The 19869-nt window shown below is 61.4% G+C and overlaps 1 protein-coding gene and 1 long non-coding RNA gene across 2 annotated transcripts; one reads left to right on the forward strand and one right to left on the reverse strand.

The window, feature by feature from the left end:
• Positions 1-1084: 1084 nt before the first annotated feature.
• LOC144284678 (uncharacterized) lies at positions 1085-13714 on the reverse strand. Its single transcript, XR_013353118.1, has 3 exons — positions 13461-13714; positions 4884-5057; positions 1085-3001 (listed from the first exon to the last, which is right to left on the reverse strand). It is a non-coding gene; the product is annotated as an uncharacterized LOC144284678 (long non-coding RNA).
• SHH (sonic hedgehog signaling molecule) lies at positions 9263-18725 on the forward strand. Its single transcript, XM_077849537.1, has 3 exons — positions 9263-9901; positions 14931-15192; positions 17900-18725. The coding sequence occupies exons 1-3, from the start codon at positions 9602-9604 to the stop codon at positions 18721-18723; spliced, it is 1386 nt and encodes a 461-aa protein (XP_077705663.1). The 5' UTR covers positions 9263-9601; the 3' UTR covers positions 18724-18725.
• Positions 18726-19869: the final 1144 nt, after the last annotated feature.

Genomic DNA, 19869 nt, shown 5'->3' on the forward strand with positions numbered 1-19869 from the left:
ACATGGAAAAGGAAACGGTTCTGAGCACAGTGCAAGGTCTGGCCCCTGAGACACTCCAGCTACTAAAGCGTGAAGGTCAACAGAGTCCAGTCCAAAGTGACCGTGCGCAAACACACTCCACTCCTAAGCTAGAAGGAGGGCAGAGTCACCTCATCTCTCCTCAGACATCGACTTCCTCGCCTGTCAAGCGAAGATAATGACGTGTGGCTGGCCTCTACCTCAGGGCATTACTGCCAGGATTCAATGCCCTTTGAACACACGTCATGATGAGTGATGCAACTCCCAGGCCGTCTTGTATGGTTACAGAAATCCCTCACGTGGGGAGCCAGGGCACAGCAGCGAAGAGCCGCCACGCTGAGTACACCCGTGTAAGAGGTTGCCTCTAAGAGTAAGAGACACACAGGGACTGGGATCCAGACAGACCCCATTAGGGTCCCCATGTCAGGGGCTGCACTCTGCTTCCCCTTTGGCTGTTTGAAAGAGGCAGGGTGGGGGGCAGATGGAGCCTCAACAGGAAGTGAGATTATTTAAATTAACTCAATTTGACCGAATGTCTTTTTTGCCAAATGAAAGAAGGGACCCTCTTCAAATACCCATTCTGCCCAAAGACAGTTGAATTCTTTTACACCCAATTGCCTTTGGCCTTACGAAGTGCATTTGTACCAGCGAACGTGGCAGGTCCCAAAAGAAGACTCCAGCAGCCACATAAGTCAGGTTAAACAGGAAACCACTGTGTTCAGGCGTGTGCACACACTGGGCCCCAGGCACTGGTACGTGCGCCGCGGGCACCCAGTCACCCCACCTCAGCGATGCCTATGACCCTGCACCCCAAACACCACCTGTTCGTTTCACAGAAGCAGAAATATGTTCAGGGGAGGTTAGAGGTTTTCCCAAGGTCACCCTGATGGGCATCAAGCCACATCAAGGAGGATCCAGAGCAGGCGCCTGGCCTCCAGTGCCAGGAAACCCTGGGCCACAGCCCCTCAGAAGCCCAGCACTCACTCCCAGCAAGGCCCGGGCTCCCCGGCAGAAGGAAAGCCCTCTCCCTTCCATCCCTGTCAAGGTGGCTCTGAGATCCCTGCAGATGAGTACCTTCTCTTCCCCCTCTTCTCGAGGCACAGGTGTCCCCCAGACTTTGAATTTGAGATTTGAGATCTCTGTTGCAGTTTGCTTGCTTCACTGGGTTACTTCTTAAGGAGCAAGTGCTAAAGTGCACTACACAGTGCAGCACCAGATTAGCTGGCTAGTTGATACAAAGCATCTTTCTTTTTTTTTTCTTGGTTTTGTTTTGTTTTTATTTAAGTTCAATTTGCCAACATACAGTATAACACCCAGTGCTCATCCCATCAAGTGCCCTCCTCAGTGCCTGTCACCCAGTTACCCCATCCCCCCGCCTACCTCCCCTTCCTCAACCCTTTGTGTGTTTCCCAGAGTTAGGAGTCACTCATGGTTTGTCTCCCTCTCTAGTTTTTCCCACTCAGTTCGCCTCCTTTCCCTTGTTGTCCCTTTCACTGTGTCTTATATTCCACATATAAGTGAAATAAGACAATCGGAGAAGGAAACATCTTTCGACCCACGAATATAGGGTTCCCCGCTATGCAAAAGCAGAGTGCTTCTGTGAGGCCTGCCCTAAGCCACAACGGGGTAAGGCCAAGAAGTAATTATGGCTAATTTATATAGAAACAGTTTTGAGCATTCCCAGGCCCCCAAAATCACCTCTTAGGCTTTTCCGATACCTTAGGGCAGGCATCCTGCCAGCAGATACACAAAATACACGGGGACAAAGCCCGGATGCTCGCAGACCCAGTTCAGAGCTCCCACGGCGTGGCACAGAGGTGCCGGCTGGCCAGGGCCTGCACACAGACGAGGAGATTTTTGTACTTCCCGAGACTCGGGGTTGAGCACTCACTTAGGCACCGAGATGCCTCAACAGATTTGACAGCTTCCTCAAACACGTGACAGCACGATGTGGCCACAGGAGTGGCGGCTTCGGGATCCATGCAGCCGCCTTTCATCCGTGTTGGAGACAAGCTCTGTCCCGGGCTGGCTGTGGGGCTGCAGGGGTCGCGCCCTCCCCACCGAAGGATGAGCACCCGAGGACCCGAGGCTGGACTGGGCTTCGGGGAATCATGTTGTCTCCCGGGTTTGGGGTTTGCCTGTCACGAAGGCTGTTGGAGCTAGTCATCTGTTTGAAGACTACAATAGAAGTCAGGGGAAGCAACACGGCCTTGAGTGGGGGGGTACCTTCCAGAACTCAGGAGGGAGAACTTGGCGTTTGGGGGTGGAGGCCAGCCCGGCCCCTGCTGACCATCCACTGCTGGGTGACGGGGGCGTGGTCACCGGCTGCACCTGTGTACTGGATCTGTGCAAGCCTGCGGGGCGGGCCGCCTCTGATGCTTCTCTGTGGCAGCGGAGGAAGGGGCTGGCGGCGGGTTGGCGGCGAAGCAGTACTTGCCCGAGTCAGCCTGACGTCCATCGCCGCTTGGGGCCCGGCGACTGGGGCCCGAAGCCCCGGCCCTGAGCTTCCGCTCCCTCATCTGTAAACCAGAAGCACGCAGCCCTGCCCCGCCTCCCTGGGCTGGCGTTCATTCCTGCCGTCCAGCGGGACCAAGCGTTTGCGGTGTCCCTGCAGCCACGCGGTTCAGAGTGGGACGAAGGAAGCCACTGCCGCCCTGTGTCCCTCCGCCCACCTCGGGAGGGCTGCCTCCTGCCCACCCAAGGGTTTGGCCCTGAGCAGTGCACCAGCCCTCCCGGGTCATCCAGGCTCTGCAGGTGCACCGGCCATGGCCCCCACCTTGTGTCCGCAGGGATGGGGCTCTTCTCCAGGCTACCTGCCACCCACGCAGAACATCCCTGAGCACGACGGAGAAATGCCAGGAGTGCCACCCGCAGCGCAGACATTCCAAAGGTGAGCTCTCCACGTTTGACCCACGGGCCTGCCGATGGTGAGACATGGGACTTCACGCAGAAGATTCACCTCCTTGAATTTCTGCATCCCCACCTGCACAGAGGAGAGCGGTTTGCACTGATAAACCGGATTTTTTTAATCCAAGTGCAATTAAAATACACACTGAGTAAACAAACGTGACTACCACCCAAAAGTACGGGGAGGGTCCAACCTCTCTCACCTAGCACAGCTCTTTGGGTGAGGTGCTCAGCAAGCACAAAGTGGGAGCCCCAGAGGGCGAGGCTCCCGAGCTGCACTCCACTGAGCGTGCACCCTGGCAAGCACCACACCATACCCTACCCCTGCCCTGTCAGGCCGGAGGCACCCCGGACTTCATGGTACATGCACCACGGGCTTCGTGGTGCACACACACAAAGCTCCCATGGTGCCCCAGGCCTCACCCGCCGCAATGGGGTTTCTGTCTCCCTCAGGAGATCCCCAGCCACTGAGCAGGAAATGAGGACAAACCCCCAGCCATCTGATCAAACAGCCCCCAAATATTAGGAATGTGAAAACACAGGAAAGAGGCCCATTGAACTACTAAGGTTCTAGCAACTTCTGCTAAAGTTGCAAAGTCCAAGCGTGTGTCCACACCCCCCAAGTGTGTGTCCTCTCAATGGCCCCTTGTCCACCACCACCTCCCAACGCGCCTGCCCCAGGCCTCATGGCTTCTGGTTCTGGATTTGCACACAGAAGGGGAAGTGTCCCTGCCCCCTGTCAAGACAGCAAAGAAGGCCTAGGGCTTGTGGGGGAGGATGTGGGGTGCAGCTACCCTCTCTGCCCCTGGGGAAGGCTGCACGGTTCGAATGGGTCCCCAGAGGCCTCGCCACCTCCATGCTAGGCTGCCCCCCACCCGGGGTAGCCTGCGGCTCTGGGAGTGGAGGCTCATTGCCACAGTGGGGTGGAGACACCTGACAGACACAGCTTAGGGCTGGGGAGTACCCCGAGTTGGCAGCTGACTTGGTTCTCGGTTTCCTCGACTATAAAGAGACTGGTGGGTGAACTCCCCTGTTCTCCCAAGCGAGGACAGTGGTGTCAAGGGTAGAGGGCTGGAGGGCCCAGAGCCTAGGGGCCGCCCCTCTGCACACAGGAGTCAGAGGTCAGGAGTGCTCTAGCCACAGGCTCAGCGGGAAGAACACACGGGGTGTGGGGGACACAGGAGGACCCTCCGTGGCTGAGGTCAGCGCCCAGGCCAACCCTGCAGCCCAGCCTCATGAATCCGGGAGGAACGGCCTCTGCGCTTCTGCACCTCGGCACCGTGTCCTGTGTTGTCTCTAAGAAAGTACTTGGATGGAAGTTGCCCAGAGGCTGGCAGCGCCCTGGCACAGGGGCCCCTTGGGGACACGCACCCTCCCTGCCCGAGTCCCCCCCACCCCCTTGGGGACCTGCACCCTCCCTGCCAGAGTCCCCACCCAGAGGCAGGGCCCAGGCAGGTGGGGGGGGGGGTGCAAACCTGCTCCAAAATCACCTCCAGGCTCTTGGGGGGAAAAGTCAGCCTCCACCACTTCCTGGCTCCCGCTTCTATGCCCTCATTTTCCTGAGGACCCAGCAGTCCCCGTGTCACACATGCACCCCCATGTCATCCCACCCATGCATATTCTCACATGTACACACTCAAGCCTACACACATTGTCTCTCACCCATGCACACCCACATGTGCACACTCACACCGTCTCTCTCACAGACACTCATACACATGCACACTCTCACACTCACACATACACACTCACTCCTCACCGTCCCCACACCCACTCTCTAGAAAGAATCAGAAGCTCACACACATGCTACTCGTCAGCCCCTGGCATGTGATACTCTGTAGCTGCCCGCCAGGTACTGCCAACACAGGACGGGGGCAGCCATGGAAGACACCCCAGGAGAACAGCAGCGTCCCGAGGATGAGGACCCACCATGTCAGGGCCTCTCCCCTGGCTCTTACCTCCAGGGGTTCCCGGGATCCCCAGCAGGGAAGTCAGCAGAGCAGAAACTCTGGACTGTGCAGGGGCGGCCAGGCGGTGCTCACTGGATTTGTCTCTTGTCGACTAAGTTTCCGAGGCAAGCCTAGCTTGCTGTGGGGGTTCACCGCATCGGCGTTTCCAAGGGCATCTGTGACCTAACAAGGTCCAGAGATCTGAGGAATGACCAGCTCGGGGACAAGGGACAGTGTACTAGAGATGGGGTCAGAACCACCAGGCCCAGGCCAGGGAGGGACCCTTCACTTCTGAGCACCTCTGGTCCCACTCACACAGGAGGTCTGTGGCTCCCTGGTGAAACCACCCTGAAGCTGGAAGGGCCACACCCCTAGGCATTGTTTAGACCTGCGGAGAAGCACCCCCCGCTCAGAATGAAGGTAAGTGACCCCCCCAGAGGGGAGGCTGATCTGGAGAGAGGAGCTTGCACTTCAGAAAGCAGGGCATTTCAGGCTGAGTGTGTCTGCCTTAGTACGTCCACTGGTCAAGACTTGGCCTTCCATCTCAGCAGCTGGCTGGGTGGTCTTCCGGCATGTCAGCGTCCTCCTGCACCAAGCCCCGAGGTCACTGCTTGCTGTGTGAGCGAGTGCCATACGGGCTGGGCAAGTCCTGGGGAAGGGGCATGCTCTTTGCCTCCCAGGGGCTCTGTGTGACAGGGACAGATCAACAGGAAGGTCCCCACTCCAGGACACAAGCACATCCCCTCGGGGAGGGCAGCACCCTGGGCACACCAGCCTGCCATGGCTTGCTGAGCCAAACTGACAAGAGAAGGACTGGGATCATGTAGGGATGGAATGGGCCCTGGGACATCTGTGCTCCTGCTGCAGAAAGTGCTGGGAGCCCAGGGGACGCCAGGGCCCCCCCACCCAGGGCCAGGAAGCATAGGCCTTACAGGTCAGGGTGGCCTCCTCCCCACTGCTGGCCTGGGTGATGGGGACACAGATGCAGGGAGGCCAGCCACTGAGCGGACCCCTGTTGGGTGGCCTCGGAGCAGGCAGGGGCGCTGTGGCCTGTATTCACCTGCAGGTGGACTCTACTCATAAAGGGACAGCGGGGCCCTTCCTGCTGGGGAAGTGGGAAGTGGGAGACTCAGATCCCCCGAGTCCAGGGATGGAGCAAAGGCCATGGGGTTGGGAGAACAGTTCTGGAGGGTCACATCCCTCCAAAAATCAGGGGTCCCGGCTGCAGCCACAGTACTTCAGGTTGCCAAAGTGAGACCCAATTGGAGGGAGGAGAGATGGAGTAGAAGTCCTACGGGGAAGAGCAAGGGAAGGGAAGGGCTGGGAGGAAGTGTGAGCCTGCAGCCCTAACTCAGGTCTCAGGAGCACCCGCCCTGGGGAGAAGCGAGGCAGGCGACAGCTTCCTGGGGTGGGGGGCAGAGCTCCAGCCATGAGGCCAGTGGGGACTGATGTGAGCAGAGGGAAACGAGGGGTCACAGCCCTGGGGAGGGGGCCGGGAGGGGGAGGGGGCCTCAGTCTGGTCTGCAGGATTTCCCAAACTGGCCGAGCCACAGCCTGAAGGCAGAGTGAGGAGGCCATCTAGTGGCGGGGGCCGGTTGGGAGGCGGGGGCAGGCCCGGGAGGCGCCTGGGGGGGTGGGGGCAGAAGACAGGCAGCCACCTGTCCGCAGCGGGGATGCTGGTGAGGGCTGGAGGGATGGCGGGGGAGGAGGAGGGGAGGAGAGGAGGGAGGGGCAAGGCGCCGGGTGTGTGGCGGGGGGGAGGGATGGTGGCCGGTGACCCTCTGTGCCCACAGTGAGAAATGGGTCCCTGGCTGGTGCCAGAGGTCTGGCCAGGTCAGGCCGAGGCTGGGGTTTGGAACCTCTGACCTCCGTGGGGAGGGGCCCCCCCATCGTCTGGAGGGGAAAGGCAAAGAGAGGGAGCCATCTGGTGTCTGGAGGTGGAAGACAGCATGTCTGGTGTCTAGAAGTGGGGAGGGGGCGGATGATCGGAAGGGGAAGTGGGGGGCTTGCCGGTGCCCTTGCTTCTGAAGCAATACAGATACACTACAGTTGAGTTTTGTCCAGATTTCCCCCCAACCCACAGCAGGGAGCCTACGCTGGGAAATAGGGTGTCGATGGTGGTTTGACCATCCACCGTCACTTCATTCCTGAGGACAGGCCAGTCCTAGGGCAGGCGGCCCCTGGCGGCATCTGGGGTATCCTGGGCTGGCAGTGAGATGGAGGGGCATCTTGGGGGCAGGAGGCCAGCAGGCCTGGGACCCCCTGGTCGCCCTGAGGAGTGCAGTGTCAAGGCATGAGCCCTTCCTGCTCCTGGCCCAGAGGCAGCCTGCTCCCTGTGGCTCAGGCTCAGGCTTGGGCTGGGGGTCTCCAGGGTCATGCAGGGCACAACGGTGAGTGTGGGGCCTGGATACCCACACCTTTGGGAATCATGTGTCCTAGGCACACACCACCGAGCTGGCCCTGGGCTCCACATGGGGTCGCAGGCCCTGGGCACGAGGTCATGACCCAGTGCTGGGGCTCTTTCACCTCTGTCTGGTTGGTGAGGGAGAGGACAGAGGGAAGAGAAGGGGGAGAGGAGGGGACCCGGCAAGGGTGTGGAGGAAGGAGCCCAGAAGGGTGGAGAGCCCCCAGTCCCCAGGGCTGGGCAGCTTCACAAGGCCGCACCACCCAGTGGCAGCCCAAGACCTGAGTGTCCTCTCTGAATCTGTCTACTGGGAGCACAGACGCACAGACACACACAGCCTGGGCAAGAAGTCTGGCCCTTTATCATCTGCATGGAGACCCTCCTTCATCCGTAGGCCTTGATAAAACTGGGTGCTGCCTCCCCACCTTGCCCAGGGGTGGGCGTTCCCCAGAGAATGTTGATGATGGGGGTTGGGGGCCAAGCCTGGGGGGACCGCTGGGGACCTGACTGGCAGAGCCCCCATATCCACTCAGCCGTTTCAAGGCCCAGTTGGATGGCTGTCAAGGTGCTCCCCTGCCCACCCCCCTAACCAGATCCATCTGCACTGAGGTTGGCCTGGGCTGCTCCGGACATCCCATTGTTTTGAGGGCCCAGCCTTCTTCTTAGACCTGGCCTCTCCCACCTCCCTGGCTGGGCTGGGGTCCAGGGACACTTCTAACTTCACAGAGTAACACTCCAGGACCAACACCCCCATTCTCCAGGAAGAGCCCTCCCTCCCTTGCTCTTTTTCTAGAGCAATTCCTATATATGAGTGAGATGGGGGTGGGGAATGAGAAGAGGCTGTGTTCTGCAAAATGGGGGGTTTCAGGTTTTATTTTTCTGGTTTAAATAGCACTTCTAGGTTTTTTTTTTTTTTTTTTCCTGAAAGAAGCACAGGGACTGGGGACTCCAGTATTACGGGCTCTGAGGACTGTGCCTTCCTTGACCAAAAAATGTGCCCCCAGGCCCCTTCCCCATAGTGAGCTTCGGGCCCCCAGGACCCTGAGGGCTGGCTCACAGAGCCCCATGGAAAGCCCGCGGCCGATGTGGAAGGAGCCTGAATTCCACATCAAGCTCATCCCTGGCCTGCACTTTGCTCGATCGATTGATCAGTGGGGGTGGTGTGTGCACAGCCTTGCCCACTCGCCACTGCCCCCAGGCACAATGGGCCTCCGCCCAGCACGAAGGCCCTAGCACCGGCTCCCTCCTCTGAGCTGGGGTGCAGCACCCAGATGCACTTGGCCCAGCCTTCTGGACAGTCCCTCAGGCCACTCTGTACCAGCCCCGGAGCCTGCCTGCATCCCATTTCCAGGGGGTTAAAAATAACGACTTAGCTGAAACACAATAAAGGAGCGGCATTTTCATATTTGTCTAAGGCACCTAAAGCACTTCAAATAGCCGTGCTGGAAGTTGTGGTCAGTGAGAATGACCACCGTCCAAGGATGTTGAATATTCAGGATGAGGCGCAGACCCTCTGTCTTTAAAATGCAGGGAGACTTGGCCTGCATGATAAAGTCTCCAAAAAAAAAAAAAATTTAAACAGGACCCGGGCAGCTTTGCCCCTCAAACATTTGAGAGAATATTTGTTTGATGACTGAAGCTTGGAGGGGGGGTCTAGACTGTCCTTTAAAACTTAAGTTGGTTTTAACTGAAGCACCTACCATTCTGGAGAAAGAGAAGGGGGAACACCGCGCTGTGCACAAAGCAGGAGGTAACTAGTGTTATCCTAAGGAGCGTGCCTCCTCCCTCCCGCCCACCTTTGTCTCAGGAAAGATTTTTTTTTTTTTTAACTCAAAGGCTTCAGGTGAAAATAAAGCAACTGCAGCCACAGAAAAAAAAAATTTAGTCTTTTTTAGGGTTAAACATCAGAAGACAAGCTTGCGCTGCTTTGGCCAATCAGATACGCCCCTGCCAGCTATAATATAGCACCGAGGGCAGCCTGTCTCGCAAGCTCTCCAGGCTTGCTACCATTTAAAATCAGACTCTTTTTGTCTTTTGATTGCTGTTTCCAGCCCTAACTCCGATGTGTTCCGTTATCAGCGGCCAGCAGCCTGCCACTCCAGCCCCCGTCTGGGTGGGGATCGGTGGCCACTCTCCCGCAGCAGCGGCGGGCGAGGTTATATAGGAAGAGAAAGAGCCAGGCAGAGAGCGAGGGAGCCAGCAGCAAGCCGAGCGAGGAAGGGAGAGCGCAAGCCCGAGCGCACAGGCACACATACTCGCACTCGCGCACACAGACCCGCGCGGGGACGGCGTGGAAGGCAAGGCACTGGGCTCCGCGGACGAGATGCTGCTGCTGGCGAGATGTATGCTGGCGGTGCTCGTCTGCGCACTGCTGATGTGCTCAGGGCTGGCGTGCGGACCCGGCAGGGGATTTGGGAAGAGGCGGCACCCCAAAAAGCTGACCCCTTTAGCCTACAAGCAGTTTATCCCCAACGTGGCGGAGAAGACCCTAGGGGCCAGTGGAAGATACGAAGGGAAGATCTCGAGAAACTCGGAGCGATTTAAGGAACTCACCCCCAATTACAACCCCGACATCATATTTAAGGATGAAGAAAACACGGGAGCAGACCGGCTGATGACTCAGGTAGAAACCCAGCGCCGCGGCGTGGAATGTACTGCTTTCACGGGGGTTGTGTGTAACCAGCCGCTCCAGACCCAGTCTGTTTGCTCTTCAGGCAGATAGCAAGGCGACTTCACCCTCTCCCTCCCCACCCACCTGCCTGCCCGACATCCCTTCCTCTTCTCAGAAGGGAATGGAGGCCAGGGGTCCAGCCCGAGAAGTTTAGGGTGGGGGTGGGGGTCAGGATGGCAGACGTGGTCCACCGATGGCCCTTGTTTGCTCTGTCCTGCCAGGATGGCCTTCCCATCCTGCCTGGGCTCTGCCTTGTAACTTGGGGAGACCTTCACTCTGGGGGTATCCGCCCCTCCGGAGTTGGGAATGGACATGGTGGGAGAGGGGCAGAAATCCCCTCCATACGCATAAAGTAGCTTCCAGGTCACTGTACAAATGCAGCCTAGAGCATTAGCCTTAGGGGAGCGGACACGTTTCTCCCTGTCCACTGTGCTTTTCTCTACCACGGCGACCCCCACCCCTCTGCCCCCCCCAAAGACGCTCAATGGGGAGAGCCCCGAGGCCGCGCTGACAAAAGGCTGGGGCTCCCGAGGCGCCACCTGGCCCCCGAGTGTACAGCACAGCTCCGCTGCCATTCGACCCCGGGCAGTGGTGCCCATCAGAGTGTGAATGTATTGATATTTCTTTAAGGATGCGCTTCCATTCTCCCGAGCCCGAGCCCGCGGTCCTTGAGGGGAGGGACTTAGAACTTCCTGGCATTGCATCACTACGGTCAACCTGCTGGCACGGGACCCGGAGCCGCGGCGAGCTGTTAGCGGGAGGGGGCTAGGACGATGCAGAACCAAAGCCAAACACGTAGCCCCCTCCCTCCCCACCTCTGCCTGAGACTTCGGGCTCCCAACCCCTCCGCCAGCCCTAGACTTTCTCAAACTCCATGCCCGTATAACTGAAGCTAGAAATGGATTTCCTGGCAAATATAGGTCAACATCCTTTTTATTGCCCTATTAAAATATCCAAGTCCTACCTTTCGGGCTAGGAGCGCACCACAGCTGGCGGAGCCGCGGCGGTGGGGCGCGGGGACCGAGGAGGGCGCGCGGGGAGGGGAGCCCCCTCCGGGCCGCTCGCTCCCCAGCGCGGTCCCAGCCGCGAGGCCGCAGGGAGGAGGGAGGGGAGCTGCCGGGAGGGGCCCGAGGGAGCCGGGGATGGGGTCTCCATGCCCCGCTCGCGCATCTGCTCGCGACCACCTTAAATCTGGACCGCGAGTGTGGACGCGCGCGCCTGTGCCGGAGAGCGGCGAGAGCCACAATGAACCGGGCACAGGCCGCGGGGCGCCGGGGGCGCGGCCGGCCGCGGGGAGCCCTCTGACCTGGGTCACCTGGCTCCCCCGCGGGAGGGAGGTGGCCTTCCCGGAGTCCCTCGGAACCGGGAAGGCGGGAGGCGAGGCCGGGCCGGCGGTGGGACGCGGAGGGGTACGGGGAGGGCGGCGGAGGTCCCGCAGCCCGCGAGGTGGGCGTGCGCCCCTTGCCGCCGCGCGGGGCCCACGCGGGAGAGGGATCCCCCGGGGCCCCGCCGCAGGTCACAGGTCGCAGGTGCGCGAGCGCGCGGAGCCGCGCCCCCCGGCGGCCGCACCTGACGCCCCTTCCTCCCGGGTTAGCGGTCCCCAAGGCCGGGGCTAGGGCGCGGGGCGCGGGGCGGGGGCCGGGATGGCGGCGAGGCTCCGACGGGCCGGACGGTCGGGAGCTCCGCCGCGCTCCCGGGGGCCCTGGGGCCTGGCGCCCCCGCCGAGCCCCGGCCGGCCCCTGTTCCGGTCGCCCGCCGGGCACCCACGGCCGAGCGGCCCCGCGCCGGCCACTGTCGCCGCCGCGCGCGCTGGCAGCATTTGAACTTCTGACCTTCTGTCAACTTCCCTCAGACGAACGAAACGAAAACAAATACTTTTCTTTCCTTAGGCAGTGGCCATTCCCGTTCCCGGCACAAAAGGACGGGGGAGGGGCAGCCAACGTGGGGGTGGGGTGGGGAGAGCCTGGCTAGGACGGTGTCACGCACCCCACAGATGTCCCCCGAAAAGGCGGCTGGCTGGTGGGGTGGTGCCGGAAGGCGCCCTTCCTCCTTCCCTGGTTCCAAGAGTCGGGGAGGACCGGGCGGCGAGGGGCAGGGGCAGGGGCAGGGGCAGGGCCGGGGGCAGGGGTGCAGCGGGGCCGCCTCCTGGCCCCCGGGGACTAGCTCTGCTCGGGACCCTTGGCCCGCTGGCCGCGCACTCAAAGCCACCACGGACATCCTGTCCCAGGTGCGCGTGTCTCTGCGCCCCGGGCCAGCCGTCCCTCCGCGTCCCCGTCTCTGCACTGTGGCCGCCGCCCGAGTCCCTCAACCATGGCAAGACCGTCCCCGGTGGAACTTTCGGAGCAGTTCTGGAACGCATGAGCTCCTGGTTAATATTAACTCGGAGAGGGGGAAGCGCAGACAGACACGCTCGGCCCGCAGGCGCGGGTGCCAGGCGCGGGCGCGGCGGCCGGGGGCTCGGGGGGCAGGAGGCGGCCGCCGGGGCAGGGCCTGGGGCCGCAGCGGGGACAGCCCGGGACGCCACGCCGGGTAGATCCCCGTGTGCGTGGCGGCCCGGGCCCGCGCTCAGGTGTGGGTTCCAGGAGGGCGCTCCTGTTGGGATAGGACGGGTCTGTTTCCTCGGAGGGGGTGGAGGGGCGGAGACAGGTGTGTGTGTGGGGGGGTGTCTCTTTTGAAGTCGGGACACCCCTCCCCCGCGCCGGGACGGCCAGGCGCCCTGTGGCGGTGACAGTCCCGCCCGGGCGGGTGGGCTCGGGGCGGCTGCGCGGCCCGGGGGTGGCGGGGCTCGGCGCGAGGACGCACTCGGCCTCCGCCGACACAAAGCCGGCCCCGCGGCCCCGCTGGGCTTTCCGGTGGCTGCACAGAGCCCGGCTTGATTCGCAGCACACGACCCAGTGAATGGCTAACCGGCCTGGGCGTCCCAGCTTCGCCTGCGCCTCTCCGGCCGGCGGGGGCACCACGTCCCGCAGGCGAGGGCCGAGGCCGCGCCAGGCGGGGGGCGCGGGGGGCGCGGGGGCGCGGGGGGCGGGGGCGCGCGGGAAGCAGGGCGCAGCTCGGGCCTGGCGCGGCCTGGGGCTCCTCGCCGGGGGTCCTCCACCCCATGCCCCAGGGGCGCAGCTCAGGGCGCCTGCGGCGGGCACGCGGCCTCCCCGCGCTCCCTGCCCTCACCCGCCGTCCCGCGGGGAGCCGTGCGGGCCCCCTCTGAGCCCCGAGAGGAGCGAGCCGGGCGGCGCGGGGCTCGGGATGCGGGAGGTGTGCGTGTGCGTGTCGGTGGTGCGCGCCTGCGCAGCCGGCCTCCCCGCCCGGCTCCGAACTGACCCCGGTTTACTGATTGATTTTCATGTAAAACGCGTTCAATCCTCAAGATGACCTCACTCAAACTCTGCCCCTCCGACTTTTTTTTTTTTTTTTAAGAAAACTGCTGGCAGGCCCAGAAACCTGCCAGCGCTGACCTGTTACCAGGGCCGCCCCCCCCCCCCCATTTGTTGGATGTTTAACTCGACTACCGTACTGCTGGTTTTATTGCTGTCCGACACGCAGGACGTTTCCTGTTGCGCAATCTCCACATCCCCGTAGAGCGCGGACAGCGGGACCGCGGCAGCTCCCCTCGCTCAGCAGGAAAGCAGTCCCCACGCTGTTATTAGGATCCCCGACCGGGTCTTCCTTCCTCCCCGCCTACCAGGTTCCAAAGCCGAGCATGCGCTGCGGGAAGGAGACCAGCCCTACCCTCTGCGGGAGGTCAACTTGAAATTGCCCCGCGTCCCCCAGGTCTGCGTCTCTTGGGGATGCCCCTGGAGGATCCTGCCACCACTCCCCCTCCTGTGAATCCCGCGTCCCCGTCCCTGTAAGCGCCCGGGCCCTGAGCGGGTACCCACGCGGGCGCACACACTTGCCATGGCTCTGTTTTTTCTAGCATCCTTATCTGAATGTGACCCGAGACTCAGGCGGGGACTCCCCTGACCCCGAGTTTCACTTCGCCCCGGTTCGTGTCCTGTGCACTCAGTGTTTCTGCACATCCACGGCCAGAGCAGCTTCCTCGGGGAGGGAGGGGCACTCCCCAAGGGCTCCGAGGCCTCGGGCCTTTCGGGCTCCCCCTCCCCCACCCCTCCTGCCCCGCCCCCTCCCTCCACCTCTTAAGTTTGCTCTTCAAACTAGCCGGACGCCATTCTGCTCGGGGCCAAGAAAACAAGGGGGGGGGGAGGGAACAGGTTAAGGAAAACAAGAGACACAATCAGACCACAGAAAAGCCGGAGAAAAGAGGTCTATGGGGAAAAGGAATGTGGCTGTCCAGATAAAGAATGTTTGTCGTTAGGCCTGGCCCGCATTGAAAATTATTACTCACCTGCTTGCCTTTCACTTCGGGCCCCTCCCGCCCCGCCGGCGGGGCTATCGGCTTCCCACCCCCCTCTCTCCCTTTGGCGGCACCCACGCCTCAGATAGGCACAGGGTAGGAGGGAGGGTCCAGAGATAACCCAAGGCTTTCGCTCTTTAAGAAGCATACCGCGCACGTTCTTTATTTCTGCCAAGTTGCGCCCTGGGCCTGGCTCTGGCCTCCCGGGGAGGGAGTTAGGCCGGGCACGAAGGTGGAGCCTCGCACAGGTGTGCAGAAACGGGGCCACCGGAAGGGATCGGGAGTGGAGGGCAGCGTGGGGGAGGGGGCCTGGCAGGCCCTGCCGTGACGGTGGGAGACACACTTTCCTTGTCTCAAGAAGAGTCCCCTCCTTCTCAGGCCGTGGTGGGGGCTCTGCCAGTCAGACCTCACAGACAGGCCCTCAGTTTACCTGCAAGAGGACTGGCTCCTCCAGCGGATGCCCCCCCCTCCTCCCACCTCAGTGCTCCCCGGAGCCTGCCGGCCCCACCCAGGCCTCCTCCCGACTCCCCACAGAGTCCTAACCCTCAGGGACCCAGCAGGGCAGCCTGCAGGGCAGGGATGGGGGTGCAGACCTGGTACTAATGCCCGTGGGGCCCCTTCTCTCCGCAGAGGTGCAAGGACAAGCTGAACGCCTTGGCCATCTCGGTGATGAACCAGTGGCCCGGCGTGAAGCTGCGGGTGACGGAGGGCTGGGACGAGGACGGTCACCACTCAGAGGAGTCGCTGCACTATGAGGGCCGCGCGGTGGACATCACCACGTCAGACCGCGACCGAAGCAAGTACGGCATGTTGGCCCGCCTGGCCGTGGAGGCCGGCTTCGACTGGGTGTACTACGAGTCCAAGGCGCACATCCACTGTTCTGTGAAAGCAGGTGAGGCGGCGGGCCTGCCCTACTCCACAGCCCCCACCCTGTGCCCACGAAGCACCCCCCCCGGCCCACCAGCAGCCCCCGATCTGCCCGCGACGTGTCACTGTCGGGCCCCACGGCGGATGCGAGGGGAAAGGATGAACGTGCTGGTGGAGGGGCAGGGGGAGGGAGGGGCTTGGCTGGTAAGTCAGTCCCTGGTGTGCCAACAGAGCCTGTTGGTGGGTCCCGCCAGCCAAAAGTGGCTCCTACCCTTGAGACCACCGAGGCCCGAGGTTCTCCAAGCCCAGATGCAGAAGGGCATCTGGCTTCCTGAGCCTTCCCCCACCCTGTTTCCGGAGCCCCCACTGCAGGTGGCGGAGACAGGGAAGATGGGGGAGGGGGCTTTCCTGATGAGAGATTGCAGCCCTGCACGGCTGGGCTAGCCGGGTCTGGCCTAGATTCCTGTCTCGTTGAAGGCTGAAGAGCCAACCAGCCCCCACTCGACCCCCGCATTGGAGGCTCTGCCCGGGGTGTAGGCCCCTCGTCCTCTCCCCCACCATCCCCAGTGGGCGTCTGCGGACACTAAACTAACTTAACTCACTGGCTGAGCCTCTGGAGAGAGGCCTGGTGGGAGGTCATAAACCCAGTGGTCACCGCTTCCAACATCCTGAGGCCGCAAGCCCAGAAGCATCCGTGCTTATTAGGAGCCAGCTGGGCTGCCCTGAGCCCGGGCCCAGAGTCTGCAGCTGCAGCAGCGCGGCCTCTGGCGAGCGGGTGGCTTCCCTGGGCCTACAACGCCACTCGCTGTCGCTGGCGAGGAACAGCCATGCCAGGGAGGCCCTGCGCCCATGCAGATATCCCAGCCTGGAGGCTGGTTGTGTGGATCTCTCCATCTCTCAGCAGAAGTCGGTGCCTTTAGCAGCACAGGTCACAGTGAATTTCGGAGGCGCTGTCTTCCCAGCAACCCCCCACCCGGTTTTGCCTATTTGTCTCCCAAACTGTATTTTCATGGCTTGTGTTAGTAGGAAAACACTTCCAAGGTGTCAAGACACACTCGGTAGGGAAGGAAAATAGTGGCCTCTTACCACAACAGGGAGAGAAGGTGTGGGAGGGGCGACCGGAGAGGGGGGGCTGGCAGGCGGCGCCCCCACCGGGCGGGGCTCGGCGACGGCGGGAGGCCCGGGACGCGTTCGTCCCGGGGCCTCGTGGGTGCGCGGGCTGGCGGCGCGCCGGCCCCCTCTGGGGCCAGGCCTGTCCGCGGGGTCCCCCTGGCGGGGGTCCCTAGAGGTCTCCTCGCAAGTGAGCAGCGGTAATCCCGCCGCAGGCTTGGGCGCGGGGAGGGCAGGCCCCCGGGGCGCCGGGAGCCGCTCATTGGCATTCGGCGCACACCGGCCGGGGCGCGGTGCGCGGCGTGTCAAGCGGGGTCGTGCGACAGGACGACTAGGGCTCGCCTGCGCCCCGGGCCGCATTCCGGGGGGCGACGGCGGGCCTCCAACGGCCAAGCCCGCACTTCATGCCGCAGAAACCGATGAGAAGATTAAAAACCCTCTGTAATTCCAGCAGGAAGATTCTTTCTCGCGATCTCTATTTGCGAAAAGCATGATCCCGGAGATTGGAATGCAAAGAAGACCGGGCTGTCCCCGCCCCTCCTCCGCGGCCCCCTGCTCGCCACCCCGGCTCCGATCATTGTCCTCGGGACAGTGAGCCTCAGAGAGCGACAGAGGGCTCGGGAAAGCGGGTAGTCAAGGGGCCTTGAGAACGCAGCAGCTTCCAGCGCCTGGAGCAGGCCCCGCCATTTAAAATTCAAATACACATCTTGAGTGCTTGGAAGAGGCCTGGCTGTGCAAATAGTGCTTGTGAGGCCCGGGCTTCTGGAGAGCCCGCGTGTGAATCGCGGGGGGGGGGGGGGGGGGGGGGCTGGGCAGGGGGGTGCACCTGAGCAAATAGGGAGGGGGCGGCCGAGAAGGGGGAGGGAGGATGGAAGTGCCCCTCTTCCAAGAGTGTCTCCCATTTATTGCGGAGATCACAATGACAATGCTGGGCCCTTTATTGGATTTTAATTAGAAAATCCACACAAGCCTCGGATTTTCACACCTCGGCCGGTTCCCTGGAATGTTTGTCCAGTTGCTACAACTACTATAGCTCCTTTGCACTCCCGCCCCCCACTCCCCTGCAGCCATCCGGCACCGCCAACCCCCGGCTGCGCTGGGCTCCCGGGGACAGGCAGGCGAGGGGTCCTGGGCGCGCAGGCCGGGTGAGAGGCGCACGAGGGGGCGGCGCGCCCCAAGCCGGGGGCGGGAAGGAAGGAGGTGCACCCCGGCGCCCCGGGGAGCTCAAGGAGGCTTCCTGAGGAATCTAAGTGCAGAGCAAATACCCTGCGAATTCAGGGCGAGGTTGGGTGTGTGCTGAGCCGGGGGGGATGGGGCCGGAGGAGGGCGGAGGGGAAGGTGCGGAACCGGCCCCCGCGGGACACCCAGCCAGCCCTTGTCACTGCCAGCCCAAACCCAGGAGAGCGGTTAAGGGCTGTATCTGCATCTGAATTTTGTCACTGAGCCGGTGGGGCTGGGTGGAGAGAGGTCTGCGCCCCAACGGCCTGGACTCTCCCCCCGACCTGCGCGGGTCCCGGGTCTGGGGCGCGGGAAGGCAGGCGCGCGCCCCCCTGCCCACTCGTGCGTCCGCGCAGGCGCTCACCACCCTGTGCCCTCTTCTCTCCTCTCCCCTCCCCCCGCAGAGAATTCCGTGGCGGCCAAGTCCGGCGGCTGCTTCCCAGGCTCGGCCACGGTGCATCTGGAGCAGGGCGGCACCAAGCTCGTCAAGGATCTGCGTCCTGGGGACCGCGTGCTGGCGGCCGACGACCAGGGCCGGCTGCTCTACAGCGACTTCCTCACCTTCCTGGACCGCGACGACGGTGCCAAGAAGGTCTTCTACGTGATCGAGACGCGGGAGCCGCGCGAGCGCCTGCTGCTCACCGCCGCGCACCTGCTCTTCGTCGCGCCGCTCAACGACTCTGCGGCCGGGGAGCCGGAGGCGCCGTCGGGAGCCGGGCCGCCGCCGGGGGGCGCGCCGGGGCGCCGGGCGCTCTTCGCCAGCCGCGTGCGCCCGGGCCAGCGCGTGTACGTGGTGGCCGAGCGCGGCGGGGATCGCCGGCTCCTGCCCGCCGCGGTGCACAGCGTGACGCTGCGCGAGGAGGCCACGGGCGCCTACGCGCCGCTCACGGCGCAGGGCACCATCCTCATCAACCGGGTGCTGGCGTCGTGCTACGCGGTCATCGAGGAGCACGGCTGGGCGCACCGCGCCTTCGCGCCCTTCCGCCTGGCGCACGCGCTCCTGGCCGCGCTGGCCCCCGCGCGCACGGACCGCGGCGGGGAGGGCGACGGCGGGGGCGGCGGCCACCTGCCCCCGCCCGCGCCAGGAGCGCTGGAGGCGCCAGGTGCGGCCGACGCGCCCGGGGCCGCGGGCATCCACTGGTACTCGCAGCTGCTCTACCAAATAGGCACCTGGCTGTTGGACAGCGAGGCCCTGCACCCGCTGGGCATGGCGGTCAAGTCCAGCTGAAGGCCGGGGAGCCGGGGAGGGCGCGGGGAGGGCGCGGGGAGGGCGCGGGCGGGGGGAGCCGGAGCAAGGAACAGCAAAAGACGCACGGAAAAGCGCACGGAATGAGACTTTAATTATAATAATAATTAATAATAATAATAAAGTAGGACAGTCCAAAGTAGACTATAAGGAAACAGAGATCCCGGGAAGTTTTGTCGTTGTGTTTAGTTTATATATATTTTTTTGAATTTTTTGGTTGTTGTTTTATTTTGGTTTTTTTTTTTTTTTTCCACCTCTCCTGGCTATTTATTTGTTTGGTATGAATAGATGTTTTAAATAATATGAACCGGACCTTCAAGAGCCTTAACTAGTTTGTTTCTTGGATAATTTATTATTATCATGTGAACTGTACTCACAGGGGGGAGAGATTATTTTGTGAGGCCAAGCGACCTGCTCAGAGTCTATTTTTCTACATGTCCCTCGCCCTGACTTTCAGAAAGCAAAACTCTGCGCTCTGCATTCTTCGTTTGCCACGCGCCTGCTTTTCAGCAAGTGTGAACTAAAACGTGCTTCGTGGGGGTCCGCAAATTATATTTTTATACACAGAATTGTAAATTAGATTTTTTGAGAGATCAATACTTAACTGAATTACATTTCATTTTTGAAATAGTGTAAAATATGAAAATATATTATTTTAATTTAACTAGTTTCCAGTGTAACAGCCACCTCCCGTATGTCTTCATGGGTTAATATTTGCTCTGTGATCACCATTTTGGCCACATTCTTAGAAGTCAAGACTGTTACACACACACACACACACACACACACACACACACTTTTTTTTGGACAAACTGGAAGAACTCTGTTATTTTTAACTTCAAAGAATTTATTAGAAAATAATATTTTTTAAAAGCGCACATAGTGATGAGCCCACAAGGATGGAGCGTGTAGTTTGTACAGAGAAAAACAAAGGATGTTTTTGCATTAATAAATTGAGAAATAACTGCTGTAAATTTACTAAAATGTATTTTTGAATATTTTGTAATAGTTTTATAGAAATAAAATGTGCCACGCACAGACTGGTTAGTATATAATAACTAAGAATTCCTGTCGCAGCCCCTTTTTCTCTTCTGTTTTGGCTTCTTTGTTTGGGAAACCCAGTGCCGA

This window comes from Canis aureus, chromosome 15 (assembly GCF_053574225.1).
Source record: "Canis aureus isolate CA01 chromosome 15, VMU_Caureus_v.1.0, whole genome shotgun sequence".
NCBI lineage: Eukaryota > Metazoa > Chordata > Mammalia > Carnivora > Canidae > Canis > Canis aureus.